The 15,677-nt window shown below is 39.5% G+C and overlaps 1 protein-coding gene across 1 annotated transcript; it reads left to right on the top strand.

Moving 5' to 3' along the window:
* Positions 1-7,761: 7,761 nt before the first annotated feature.
* SPINT4 (serine peptidase inhibitor, Kunitz type 4) lies at positions 7,762-11,076 on the top strand. The gene is made up of 3 exons (XM_003253653.3): positions 7,762-7,903; positions 9,305-9,482; positions 11,008-11,076. The coding sequence occupies exons 1-3, from the start codon at positions 7,789-7,791 to the stop codon at positions 11,012-11,014; spliced, it is 300 nt and encodes a 99-aa protein (XP_003253701.1). The 5' UTR covers positions 7,762-7,788; the 3' UTR covers positions 11,015-11,076.
* Positions 11,077-15,677: the final 4,601 nt, after the last annotated feature.

Below are 15,677 nucleotides of genomic sequence, written 5' to 3'. Positions count from 1 at the left end.
CACACCTGCTCTACCAAAAAGCAGCCAGACTGCTTCTGTATGCAGGTCCCTGATCCCATTCCTCCTGACTGGGTGAGACCTCCCAACAGGGGTCTCCAGACACCTCCTACAGGAGCATTCAGGCCAGCAACAGGTCAGTATCCCCCTGGGATGGAGCTTCCAGAACAGAAGCAGGCTTTGCTGTTTTGCAGCCTTCACTGGTGATACCTAGACTTACAGGAAAAGCCAAGGCAACTAAGGTCTGGAGTGGACCCCTAGAAAGCCACAGCAGCCCTACAGGTGCTAACAGTCAGTGGCCTGTTAAAAGAAAAACAAACAAACAGAAAACAACAACAACAAAAACCCCACCAAAAAACCCCACTCAAAGATCAGCAACCACAGAAAATCTAAGGTAGATAAGCCCACAAATAAGAGAAAAAAATCAATGCAAAAACGCTGAAAACTCAAAAAGCAAGAATGCCTCTTCTCCTCCAAATGACCACACGTTTCTAGCAAGGGCACAGAACTGGGCTGAGGCTGAGATGACAGATGAGATAAGGCTTCAGAAGGTGGGTAATAGTGAACTTTGCTGAGCTAAAGGAGCATGTTGTAACCCAATGCGAAGAAGTTAGGAATCATGACAAAACAACACAGGAGCTGACAACCAGAGAAGCCAGTTTAGAGAGGAACATAACTGACCTGAAGGAGCTATAAAATACAACACGAGAGCTTCACAATGCAATCACAAGTATCAACAGCAGAATAGACCAAGCAGAGGAAAGGATCTCAGAGTCTGAAGACTATCTATCTGAAATAATAGAAGCAGACAATAGAGAAAAAAGAATGAAAAGCAATAAATAAAAACTCTGAGAAAGATGGGATTATATAAAAAGACTGAACCGGCCGGGCACGGTGGCTCACACCTGTAATCATAAGACTTTGAGAGACTGAGGTGGGCGGATCGCCTGAGGTCAGGAGTTCGAGACCAGCCTGGCCAACGTGGTGAAACCCCATCTCTACTAAAAATGCAAAAATAAGATGGGCATGGTGGCAGGTGCTTGTAATCCTAGCTACTCAGGAGGCAGAGGCAGGAGAATCGCTTGAACCCAGGGGGCAGAGATTGCAGTGAGCTGAGATTGCACCACTTCACTCCAGCCTGGGTGTAAGAATGAAACTCCATCTTGGAAAAAAAAAAACTGAACCTACAACTGATTGGGGTACCTGAAAGAGATGGAGAGAATGGAATCAAGTTGGAAAACATACTTCAGGATATCATCCAGGACAACTTCCCCAACCTAGCAAGACACACCAACATTCAAATTCAGGAAATGCAGAGAGCCCCACTAAGATACCCCATGAGAAGATCAACCCCAAGAAACATAATTATCAGATTCTCCAAGGTCAAAATGAAAGAAAAATGTTAAGGGCAGCCAGAGAGAAAGGCCAGGTAACCTTCAAAGGGAAGTCCATCAGACTAACAGTGAACCTTTCAGCAGAAACCCTACAAGCCAGAGATATTGGGGGCCAATATTCAACATTCTTAAAGAAAAAAATTTCCACCAACCCAGAATTTCATATCTTGCCAAACTAATCTTCATAAGCAAAGGAGAAATAAGATTCTTTTCAGACAAGCAAATGCTGAGAGAATTCATCACCACTGGTCCTGTCTTGCAAGAGCACCTTGCAAGGAAGGAAGGAAGCACTAAATACAGAAAGGAAAAACCATTACCAGCCACTACAAAAACACACTGAAGTACACAGACCACCAACACTATGAAGCAACCATATAAACAAGTCTGCAAAATAACCAGCTAGCATCATGATGACAGGATCAAATTCAAACATAATACTAACCTTAAATGTGAATGGCTAAATGCCCCCAATTAAAAGACACTGAGTGGCAAGCTGGATAAAGAGCGAAGACCCATCAGTATGCTGTCTCACATGCAAAGACACACATGGGTTCAAAATAAAGGGAGGGAGGAAAATTTACCAAACAATTGGAAAATAGAAAAAAGCAGGGGTTGCAATCCTAGTTTCTGAGAAAACAGACTTTAAACCAACAAAGACTTTAAAAAGACAAAAAAGGGCACTATATAATGGTAAAGGGTTCAATCCAACAAGAAGAGCTAACTATCCTAAATATATATGCACCCAATACAGGACCACCCAGATTCCTAAAGCAAGTTCTTAGAGACCTATGAAGAGAATTAGACTCCCACACAATAATAGTGGGAGACTTTAACCCCCCCACTGACAATATTAGAGAGATTATTGAGACAGAAAATTAATAAAGATATTCAAGACTTGAACTCAGCTCTGAATCAAGCAGACCTGATAGATATCTACAGAACATTCCACCCAAAAACAACAGAATATGCATTCTTCTCATCACCACATGGCACTCAAAAATTGATTACATAATCAAAAGTAAAACAATCCTCAACAAATGCAAAAGAACTGAAATCATAACAAACAGTCTCTCAGACCACTGCACAATCAAATTAGGATTCAAGATTAAGAAATTCACTCAAAACAACACAACTACATGGAAATTGAACAACCTGCTCCTGAATGACTCTTAGGTCAATGATAAGATTAAGGCAGCAATCAAGAAGTTCTTCGAAACTAATGAGAACCGAGAGACAACATACCAGAATCTCTAGGATCCAGCTAAAGCAGTGTTGAGAGGGAAATTTATAGCACTAAATGCCCACCTCAAAAACCTAGAAAGATCTCAAGTTAACAATCTAACATTACAACTAAAAGAAGCAGAGAACCAAGAGCAAACAAACCCCAAACTAGAAGAAAACAAGAAATAACCAAAATCAGAGCTGAACTGAAGGAGATAGAGACACAAAAAACCCCTTCAAAAAATGAACAAGTCCAGGAGCTGATTTTTGAAAAAAAATCAATAAAATTGATAGACTGCAAGATAGACTAATAAAGAAGAAAAGAGAGAAGAATCATATAAACACAATTAGAAATGATAAGGGAGACATCACCACTGATCCCACAGAAATACCAACTACCATTTGAGAATACTATAAAAATCTCTATGCACATAAAATAGAAAATCCAGAAGAAATTGATAAATTCCTGGACACATACATCCTCCCAAGACTGAACCAGGAAGAAATCAAAACACTGAATAGACCAATAACGAGTTCTGAAACTGAGACAGTAATAAACAACCTATCAACAACAACAACAAAAAAAGCCCAGGACCAGATGGATTCACAGCTGAATTCTACCAGGGCACAAAGAAAAGCTGATACCAGCCAGGCACGGTGGCTCACATATGTAATCCCAACAATTACATATCTGTAATACCAGCCAGGCTTGGTGGCTCACATCTGTAATCTGTAATCAGAGGCTGAGGCAGGTCTCTACTAAAAATACAAAAACTAGCCATGCATGGTGACGCAAACCTGTAATCCCAGTTACTCGGGGAGGGGTGGGGGCTGAGAAAGGAGAATCGCTTCAACCTGGGAGGCGGAGGTTGCAGTGAGCCAAAATCACACCACTGCATTCCAGCCTGGGTGACAGAGTGAGACTCCATCTCAAAAAAAAAAAAAGAAAAAAGAAAAAGGAAAAGGAAAAAAGAAAAGCTGGTGCCATTTCTACTGAAACTATTCCAAAAAACTGAAAAGGAGGGACTCCTCCCTAACTCATTTTATGAGGCCAGCATCATCCTGATACCAAAACCTGGCAGAGATACAACAAAAAAAGAAAACTTCAGACCAATATCCCTGATGAACATCGATGCAAAAGTCCTCAATAAAACACTGGCAAACCAAATCCAGCAGCACATCAAAAAGCTTATCCACCATGATCAAGTTGGCTTCATCCCCAGGATGCAACATTAGTTCAACATATGCAAATCAATAAATGTGATTCATCACATAAACACAGCTAAAGACAAAAACCACATGATTATCTCAATAAACACAGAAAAGGCCTTCAATAAAATTCAACATCCCTTCATGTTAAAAATGCTCAATGAACTAGATATTGAAGGAAAATACCTCAAAATAATAAGAGCCACATATGACAAACCCACAGCCAATATCATACTGAATGGACAAAAGCTGGAAGCATTCCCCCTTGAAAACCAGCACAAGGAAAGGATACCCTCTCTCATCACTCTTTATTCAATATAGTATTGGAAGTTCTGGCCAAGACAATCAGGCAAGAGAAAGAAATAAAGTATATTCGAACAGGAAGAGAGGAAGTCAAATTATCTTTATTTGCAGATGACATAATCCTAGATGTAGAAAACCCCATTGTCTTAGCCCAAAAGCATCTTAACCTGATAAGCAACTTTAGCAAACTCTCAGGATACAAAATCTGAGTGCAAAAATTGCTAGCATTCCTATATACCAAAAACAGGCAAGCAGACAGCCAAATCATAAATGAACTCCCATTCACAATTGCCACAAAAAGAATAAAATACTTAGGAATACAGCTAACAAGTGAAGGGCTTCTTCAAGGAGAACCACAAACCACTGCTCAAGGAAATCACAGAGGACACAAAAAAAATGGAAAAACATTCCACGCTCATGGATAGGAAGAATCAATGCTGTGAAAATGGCCATACTACCCAAAGTAATTTATAGATTCAATGCTATTCCCATTAAACTACCATTGACATTCTTGACAGAATTAGAAAAATCTATTTTAAAATTCATATGGAACCAAAAAAAGGGCCTGAACAGCCAAGACAATCCTAAGCAAAAAGAACAAAGCCAGAGGTATCATGCTACCCAACTTCAAAGTATACTACAAGGCTACAATAACCAAAGCAGCTGATACTGGTACAAGAACAGACACATAGAAAAATGGAACCAAATAGAGGGAACTCAGAAATAAGACTGCACATCTACAACCATCTGATCTTCAGCAAACCTGACAAAAACAAGCAATGAGAAAAGGATTCCCTATTTAACAAATGGTGCTGAAAAAACTGGCTAGCCATATGCAGAAAATTGAAACTGGACCCCTTCCTTATACCACATACAAGAATTAACTCAAGATGGATTAAAGACTTAAATGTAAAACCCAAAACTATAAAACCCCTAGAAGAAAATCTAGGCAATACCATTCAAGACATAGGCATGGGCAAAGATTTCATGATGAAAACACCAAAGCAATTGCAACAAAAGCAAAAATTGACAAATGGGATCTAATTAAACTTGTCAAAAATTGACAAATGGGATCTAATAAAACAAACGGGATCTAATTAAAAGAGCTTCTGCACAGCAAAAGAAACTATCATCAGAGTGAACAGACAACCTACAGAAATGGAGTATATTTTTGCAATCTATCCATCTGACAAAGGTCTAGTGTCCAGAGTCTACAAGGAACTTAAACAAATTTATAAGAAAAAACAAACAATCCCATTAAAAAGTGGGCGAAGGACATGAACAGGCACTTCTCAAAAGAAGACATATATGTGGCCAACAAACATATGAAACAAGGCTCAACATCACTGATCATTAGAGAAATGAAAATCAAAACCACAATGAGATACCATCTCATACCAGTCAGAATGGTGATTATTAAAAAGTAAACAAAACAAAACAAAAAAAAACACAGATGCTGGAGAGGTTGCAGAGAAAAAGGAACACTTTTACACTGTTGGTGGGAGTGTACATTAGTTCAACCATTGTGGAAAACAGTGTGGAGATTCCTCAAAGATCTAGAGGCAGAAATACCATCTGACCCAATAATCCCATTACTGCATATATACCCAAAGGAACATAAATCATTCTATTATAAAGACATATGCATGCATATATTCATTGCAGCACTATTCACAATAGCAAAGACATGGAATCAATCCAAATGCCCATCAATGATAGACTGGATAAAGAAAATGTGATATTGAGATATAGATATATAGATATATAGATATAGATATAGATATAGATATAGATATAGATATAGATATATACACACACACACACACACACACACCATGGAATTCTATGCAGCCATAAAAAGAAATGAGATCATGTCCTTTGCAGGGATATGGATGGAGCTCGAAGCAGTTCTCCTCAGCAAACTAACACAGGCAGAAAACCAAACACTGCATGCTCTCACTTACAAGTGGTAGCTGAATGATGAGAACACGTGGACACGTAAGGGGAACAACACACCTTGGAGCACATCATGCGGGTGGTAGGGAGAGGGAGAACATCAAGAATACCTGGTGAATGCTGGGCTTAATACCTAGGTGTAGGGATGATCTGTGCAGCAAATCACCATGGCACACGTTTATGTATGTAACAAACCTGCACATCCTGCACATGTACCGCTGAACTTAAAATAAAAGTTGAAGATTTTTTTAAAAGACAGCATTTACAATATTAAAAATATAAATAAGATTGTCATACCTGCATGAGAAATGTCATAAACCTTTCTTTAAAATATTAATGAAGGTCAAAATAGATGGAAATATATATATCAAAGACAATATTTTAAGGATATCATTCTTTTCCAATTGATCTGTAGATCCATTGCAATTCAAATGAATATCCAAAATAGGTCTTTTTTGTTTTTGTTTTTTTGGGTCAGAGTCTTGCTCTGCCACCCAGGCTGGAGTGCAATGGCACAGTCCAGCTCACTACAACCTCTGCCTCCCAGTTCAATCAATTCTCATGCTGCGGCCTCCCAAATAGCTGGGATTACAGGAACTCACCACCATAACCAGCTAATTTTTGTATTTTTAGTAGAGACGGGGTTTTGCCATGTTGACCAGGCTGGTCTCCAATTCCTGACCTCAGCCTCCCAAAGTGCTGGGATTACAGGCATGAGCCACCATGCCTGGCCCGAAACAGGTCTTTTGAATAACTTGATAAACTGACTAAAATTTATATGAAAATACAAAATCCTAAGTTAAACAAAGTTCAAGAGATTAAGTGTGGCTTTGGAGTTGGGGTGTATAGTGGAGTGAAATAAAGAGCTCAGAAGCAATCCCACGTAATTAAGCAAAATTATTTTGTAGTTAAATAGAAGAGGAACTCATTAATAAATGGGTCTGGGACCACTGAAAAATGAAAAAGGATCCTTATGTTATACCTTACCAAAAAATCAATATCAGGTGGTTTTAGGGTGTAAATGTAAGCCAAAATTTCAAAACTCTTAGGAGAAAACAGATCCAAGATGTCCTCGTGTTCCTAGATAACATAGTGTAGTGTGACTAAGAACAAAAACTCTGAAGCCAAGTTCAAATCTTGTCTCTACCACATAATAAATGAGTGACCTTGTACATGTAACCTAATCTCTGTCTCCATTTCATCTATAAATGAAGGTAATAACTGTACCGACTTCATAGAGTGTATATGATGATAAAGTATATACAAATTACTTAAAAATAGCACCTGGAATTAAGTAGTACTCTAGGTTATAACTAACCCTGTTACTATTATTATAGTGCTATTGCACTCTTTCTCTTGTGCCATGATTAGTTTCTTCTGTGCATAAAAGGTCAAGAAGAGAAAGGAAGAAATCCTTTTTTAATTCCTTGCTCTGATGATTCTACCCTTCATGACTAAATATATGCAGAAGCTCTGATCCTTAAGTTTCTACTGCTTCTAGATGAACATGGGACTCACTATCAAGGGTCTAATCAGTTTGGGGCCTTCAGCTTCATGGCTGGGTACCCAAGCACTCACTGTTCAACTCAACACCTAGTAATGTCCAGTCCTGGCCCTTGGGGTAGGTGGGCTCAACCGTCTCAAGTATCAAGCCCAAAATAAAACATCAGGTGATACCACAACTATCCTGCCTGCTGCTTGCTGCACCATGAAGTCTGCCAAGCTGGGATTTCTTCTACGATTCTTCATCTTCTGCTCATTGAATACCCTATTATTGGGTGGTGTTAATAAAATTGCTGAGAAGATATGTGGAGACCTCAAAGGTATGAAGCTAAGGCAGAAAATAAATCCAAAGGTCAATTATGAATGAGGGAGAAGGTACTGGGAGAAAAGCGTGTTATCTAGGTAGTCCAGGAAGGTCTTCCTTTCATGGCAATACCCATAGACACTTAGTCTCTTGACTCAGGCATTACTTACACTAGGGGTCCTTTGGATGTTTGATGAGAAAAAACAGAAATGACACAAAGTCCTTTCCAGATGGAGACCTCTTTTATAGGAGGTCCAAAGGACTGGAAGTATTTTGAATCAGAGGTTTTGTGACAAATTTCAAAGATCCCAGACCATTGAAGAGTATGTATTGGGATGAGAGAGAAAGGGGGTTGGAGACAGAGCAAATTAAGACATTTTCAGTATCTGGGCTATGGACATATACAGAACTCTCGGACAGATGATTCCTGTTTAGAGGAGCTCACAATGTAAATGTGAGAGGCAATGAGACTTTCTTCCATAGATAGTGTGTGAAGTCTCAGCACTTCTGGGGGACGAGAAAGTAGCACAGTTTATACCATAAGTCAGACACTCCAAGTTCTGGACCTGTTCACTTAGCAGATGCATGCCCTTGGACAAGTCACTCAACCACTTATTATTCTCTTAGTCTCAGTTTCCCCGTGTGTAAAATGAAGATCAGAAAAGTGCCTGCTGCAGAGGGTATTTGTGAGTATGAAATAAGATTATGCATATAACTTTACCAGAAAGTAAATTCCAGGCTGGCTGCTTGAGTAAGGTGGATTGTCAATACAACCATGATTGTGGCTGTTCCAACCACTTACTACCCAACTCTTAACAATAAAAACCAGAGGGTTTGCCTCTGAGAAGGCAAGAAAGGAGAAGATGACGGGGTATGAGGATGAAAGAGCATCACCCCAAGGTTATGCATTTTAGCATTTTAGTATGCATCGTGCTTTGAGGATAGCAGCAGTCACGGTTACCTAAATTTTGAAGTATAGGTAGTATAGTGAATGTATGAAAACTGGGGAGGAGGCACTCTGAATTGCATGTCCTATGTGGGCAATTAAAAGGAAAGGAAGATGATGTAGGGAAGCAGGAGGATACTGTACTTTAATAAACTGTTAAGATATGAAATGTAGGGAACCTCATCGCCCTGCACAAGCTAGTGGTGGAACCTCCTTTTTCACTAATCACTACTTCTCCTTTTCCAATACACTGCTCATGACAACAACCTGGAATTGTAACCAATTTGCATTGTGCAAGGGCAACTTTTCCAAGTAACTCTAACTCCAAGAGAAAACCACATGTCTTTCAGAGTCCTTGAATATGAGAATAGTTCCAGGCTAAACGTAGGAATTTTTAAGGGCCCATAAAGACAAGTTCTCCTGCTGAGTCCTAACCAATTCCCACTAACTCAATGGGAACCTCTCATGCAGATCCCTGCAAATTGGACATGAATTTTGGAAGCTGCTATGAAGTTCACTTTAGATATTTCTACAACAGAACCTCCAAAAGATGTGAAACTTTTGTCTTCTCCGGCTGTAATGGCAACCTTAACAACTTCAAGCTTAAAATAGAATGTGAAGTAGCCTGTGTTGCAAAATACAAACCACCGTAAGGAATCTAATCCTGTCCTTGGTCCTTGGGGGTAGTAAAAGAAGAGGTTTTGACATCCTAAGGCAGAGAAAATTGATCAGGGGCTAACCTTGCTTGGAGTGGGAAGAGGGAGGATTGCTCTAATAAAAAGTTTTAACAGTTGGGTTGGCCGGGTGCAGTGGCTCATGCCTGTAATCCCAGCGCTTTGGGAGGCCGAGGTGGGCGGATCACCTGAGGTCAGGAGTTTGAGACCAGCCTGACCAACATGGAGAAACCCCATCTTTACTGAAAATACAAAATTAGCCAAGCATGGTGGCACATGCCTGTAATCCCAACTACTTGGGAAGCTGAGGCAGGATAATCGCTTGAACCTGGGAGGTAGAGGTTGCAGTGAGCCAAGATCGTGCCGTCCATTGCACTCCACTCCAGCCTGGGCAATAAGAGCAAAACTCCATCTAAAAAAAAAAAAAACACATTTGGGTGGGCTGTCAGGATCATTTGCTCATTTTGCAGTTAGGAAATCAAATGTCCAGAGAGAAAATAATAGCCACCATCTATTGGACAATTACTGTGTGTCAGGCACTGCACTAAGCAATTAACATATATTGATATAATTTAAAATTATATCAAGGTAGGGCTGGGCATGGTGGCTCACGCCTGTAATCCCAGTACTTTGGGAGGCTGAGGCCAGCAGATCACAAGGTCAGAAGATCGAGACCATCCTGGCTAACACAGTGAAACCCCGTCTCTACCAAAAATACAAAAAAATTTGCCAGGCGTGGTGGCGGGCGCCTGTAGTCCCAGCTACTCAGGAGGCTGAGGCAGGAGAATAATGTGAACCCGGGAGGTGGAGCTTGCAGTGAGCCAAGATCATGCCACTGCACTCCAGCCTGGGAGACAGAGCGAGACTCCATCTCAAAAAAAAAAAAAAAAAAAAGTATCAAGGTAGATGTATATCATTATTTTTATGTGACAGATGAAGAAACCAAGTACAGTACAAGTAACCAAGCATCTCGAGGTCACATTATTAAATGGTATAGCAAGGTTTCTAACCAGAGCTGACAGTCACAATGGTCTTGACCATCTTACACGGACAAGGTCACCCAAAACAAATCTTGCACTCTTATACCTTTGAACTCTCCATAGCAACTTGCTGCTTTATACAACTAAGCTCCCAGCCCATGCTTGACTATTTCCTCATCATTGGAAATAGAAGGTCAATGGTGCCTAACAGGGCTGTGGTTTGGCTGATTTCCAGGAGAACTGGCTGGAGAGTGGCCTTGGAAGTAACTAGAAAGCAGAAATGTTGTTTTGTTTATTTTATATTCCTAGTGGATCTTTGCAGTGCCTGGCACATACTAAGCAATGATTAAGTGTTAAGTGAATGAAAAAGTGAAAGATTAATCAACAAAATAAGGGAAACATTGAGATAGAAGGCCTCCTCTGTGCTTTCCCTAGGATAAAAAATGACCTACATTAACCCAGGGAGACCTTCCGAAACCTGTAACACCGATTTGGGTTTTTCTTTCCTTTGCTTAAACAGGAGGTGAGAGGAGTGAACTCATGAAGTTGTCTGCTGCACCATCCGAAATAAAGATACAAGAAAATTCAGACTGATTTTGAAATCTTTGTAATATTTCCATAATACTTTAAGCTTCCATCTGTTTGCTATTTTCCTGACCCTAGTTTTATCTTTCCTAGAAATTAACTGTATGATCATTAGAATGAAAGAGTCTTTCTGTCAGCCCTGGCTCTCTTAATTTCTCTCCACTTGTCTTATCTAGATTTGCACAACTGAAATGTCAGCTGGTCCCATCCATTGATTTCCCCCTCACTCCTGAGCCATCCCTTACATATGCACACTTAGCTTCATTTATCCTAAACTGCTAAACTGTTTCAGATTTGACAAGTCTGCACAGGTTTGCATCACCTACCCTGTCAAATTGAACTGGTTAGTGGGACCAAAGTACCAAACCTATACTCCCTTTTGATCTTGAAATCAAACCTAGGAGAAAACTGCACACTTATGTGAAATGTCCCTGCACTCATAACAAATTTTTCTTTGTTGTGTTTCCTGATTCAAGTCCCTCAATTAGTTTAATTACCTCCCAACCTGGTCCCTGTTTAGGAGTAATTATATGGACCGCTGTCATTGCTATTTGACTTGATTATAATCAGTCCTTCTGGAAAAGAATCCTCAACTTCAGTCCAGTGACTGTGTTTCAGCTACCAAAAAATGATTATCCAAACACAGGTTCCCAAATCTTCTGCATATAATGCTACAAGGTTTGGCATGGCCATGATCAGCTTAGCTGTAAGATTTACAGGTTGACCACTTCACCTCTGAATTTTTTCAGGCATCCAAACTAAACCTGCACTGAAGTAGGAAAACCTATCCTGGCACCTGTTATTACCCTCTGCATACCTACCATGTCCATCTTATAGACAAAGCCAATCCCCCACCTGTGAATCACAACCTGGAACAGTGGTAGCTAGGGCCAACCAGTGAGACCATAACTAGACACACAAGCCTGATCTCTGCTCCATCTTAAGACTAGGAAGATCAATGCCCTAAGTTAAGATTCTTTTCTGCAAAAAATTTGGTAACTACAAGATCATACCCTCAACCAGACAGGGTTTATTCTGAGCAGGTAAAGTGCTAATAACCCAGTTGATTCTGGCATATTTCAACTTCAATGAAGATCCTAAAATTATAGATCATTCTTGAGCCCAGCCAGCGGCAAGACCCTAAAATAATAGAGATGAGACTAATCTAATTAGTCCATATACATAGAAGTTCTGAGATTTTCCTGTTACGAATCATGAAACTGGGTGTCCCAGAAGCAGACAGTCTTTCAGGGACAAGATAGCATATTTCAGGAGCCTGTTTGCTTCCTACTTCAGCCAACTCCTTGAAAAGTTGGAGAAGTAAAAAAGGGGTGTACAGATATGAATAAAGTCAAGACTAAGAATCCTCTCAGGAAAGAAGGCAATTGTATCCTGGTGATAAAAGGAAATAGATGCCCAGTACAGATTGCTGAGCATCAAAATTGAGATAATGAGTTGAGTAAGAGCTTTTGAGGCTTTTGAGTTGTGTTATTCTCCCCACCACAAAGATCTGGATCAGTCATTGCCTGCTCTCTTGCCAAATCATTAACAGCCACAAAATACCAGATAACATAATGGTCGTTCCAGAGTCCAGCTAGAGAAGTATAAAAGCATAAAAGAAGTGAGAAGTATAAAAACAGGTGCAACTGAGCTAGCCAGACACAGAGTTTACTGCTTTCTCTTCCTCCTATATACACTAAGGTTTATGTGACTAAAACTAAGAGGAAGAAAGGTTCCTAGAAAATATATCTAGGACAGAAGTGTAGATGGAGGTGGGGGGAGGAAGATAGAGAAATAATGTTATTTAGGAAGAAGCAAATGGAGTAAGGAAGCCCAGGTTGTAACACCGTAAAGTCTCTTCTCTGGAATCATCTACTACCACCACAACCACCGTTGAATCCACCAAGAGCAGCACAAGTTAAAAGAGCTGGGCTTTGGGGAGCTAAGCTATTAAAGTGCAAAGACATAAGAAGGAGGCTGGGCTCAGTGGTTCTAGCCTGGATTCCTAGCAGAAACCACTGCTCAAAGAAATCAGACAGGACACAAAAAATGGACAAACATTCCATGCTCATGGATAGAAAAAAATCAATATTGTGAAAATGGCCATACTGCCCAGAGTAATTTATAGATTCAATGCTGTTCCCATTAAACTACCATTGATATTCTTCATAAAATTAGAAAATATTTTAAAATTCATATGGAACAAAACAAGAGTCCGAATAGCCAAGGAAATCCTATGCAAAAAGAACAAAGCTGGAGGCATTATGTTACCAGACTTCAAACTATACTACAAGGCTACAATAACCAAAACAGCATGGCACTGGTACAAGAACAGACACATAGAACAGTGGAACAGAATAGAGAACTCAGAATAAGACCACACAACTACAACCATCTGATCTTTGACAAACCTGACAAAGCAATGAGAAAAGGATTCCCTATTTAGTAAATGGTGCTGGGAGAATTGGCTAGCCATGTGCAGAAAATTGACACTGGACTCTTTCCCTACACCTCATACAAGAATTAACTCAAGTTGTATTAAAGATTTAAATGTAAAACCCAAAACTATAAAAACCCTAGAAGAAAATCTACGCAATACCATTCAGGACTTAGGCATGGGCAAAGATCTCATGGTGAAATTGCCAAAAGCAATTGCAACAAAAATAAATAAATAGCAAAATTTTTTTAAAAAAGCAATTGCAACAAAAGCAAAAATTGACAAATGAGATCTAAACTAGAGAGCTTCTGCACAGCAAAAGAAACTATCATCAGACTGAACAGGCAACTTACAGAAATAGAGTAAATTTTTGCAATCTATCCATCTGACAAAGTCCTAATATCAAGAATCTACAAAGAACTTAAACTTACAAGAAAAAAACAAACAATCCCATTAAAAAGTGGGCAAAGGACATGAACAGACACTTCTCAAAAGAAGATATAATATGCAGCCAACAAACATATGTAAAAAAGCTCAACATCACTGATCATTAGAGAAATGAAAATCAAAACCACAGTGAGATACCATCTCACACTAGTTGGAATGGTGATGCTGGAGAGGTTGCAGAGAAATAAGAAAGCTTTTACACTGTTGGTGGGAATTCAGTTAGCTCAACTGTTATGGAAGACAGTGTGGTAATTTCTCAGACCTAGAGGCAGAAGTACCATTTGACCCAGTAATCCCATTACTGGGTATATAGCCAAAGGAATATAAATCATTCTATTATAAAGATCCATGCATGCAAATGTTCACTGCAGCACTGTTTCAAGGAATTATTTAATTTCATTCTTAATTTCTTCCTTCACACTTTCAGGAGCATGTTGTTTAATTTCCACGAGTTTGCATAGTTTCAAATGTTCCTCTTGTTATTGATGTCTAGTTTTATTCATTTGGGTCATATAAGATACATGATATGATTTCAATTTTATTAAAGTTCTAGGGTACATGTGCACAACGTGCAGGTTTGTTATATATGTATACATGTGCCATATTGGTGTGCTGCACCCATTAACTCGTCATTTACATTAGGTATATCTCCTAATGCTATCCGTCCCCCCTCCCGCACCCCACATCAAGCCCCAGTGTGTGATGTTCCCCTTCCTGTGTCCAAGTGTTCTCATTTTTCAATTCCCACCTATGAGTGAGAACATGCAGCGTTTGGTTTTTCGTCCTTGTGATAGTCTGCTGAGAATGATGGTTTCCAGCTTTATCCATGTCCCTACAAAGGACATGAACTCATCATTTTTTATGGCTGAATAGTATTCCATGGTGTATATGTGCCACACTTTCTTAATCCATTCTATCATTGTTGGACATTTGGCTTGGTTCCAAGTCTTTGCTATTGTGAGTAGTGCCTCAATAAACATACGTGTGCATGTGTCTTTATAGCAGCATGATTTGTAATCCTTTGGGTATATACCCAGTAATGGGATGTCTGTGTCAAATGCTATTCCTAGTTCTATATCCCTGAGGAATCTCCACACTGTCTTCCACAATGGTTGAACTAGTTTACAGTCCCACCAACAGTGTAAAAGTGTTCCTATTTCTCCACATCCTCTCCAGCACCTGTTGTTTCCTGACTTTTTAATGATCACCATTCTAACTGGTGTGAGATGGTATCTCATTGTGGTTTTGATTTGCATTTCTCTGATGGCCAGTGATGATGAGCATTTTTTCATGTGTCTTTTGGCTGCATAAATGTCTTCTTTTGAGAAGTGTCTGTTCATATCCTTTGCCCACTTTTTGATGGGTTTTTTTTCTTGTAAATTTGTTTGAGTTCTTTGTAGATTCTGGATATTAGCCCTTTGTCAGATGAGTACTTTTTGAGACTTGTTTCATGTCCTAACATATGATCAGTCCTGAAGAATGTCCCACATGCCAAAGAAAAGAATGTGTACCATTCAGCTACAGGATGAAATGCTGTGTAAATGTCTGTTAGGTTCATTTGGTCTATGGTACAGTTTTAAACCAAAGTTTTTTTGTTGATTCTCTGTTTAGATATCTGTCCAGTGCTGAAAGTGGGGTGTTGAAATCCCCAGTGATTATTGTATTGGGGTCTATCACCTTAGATCTAATAATATTTGCTTTATAAATATGAGTGTTGTGGT

The sequence above is a fragment of the Nomascus leucogenys genome, chromosome 13 (assembly GCF_006542625.1).
Source record: "Nomascus leucogenys isolate Asia chromosome 13, Asia_NLE_v1, whole genome shotgun sequence".
NCBI classification, from domain to species: Eukaryota; Metazoa; Chordata; class Mammalia; order Primates; family Hylobatidae; genus Nomascus; species Nomascus leucogenys.
The sequence above is the reverse complement of the archived record's forward strand: the minus strand, read 5'-3'. Positions and strand labels throughout refer to the sequence as shown.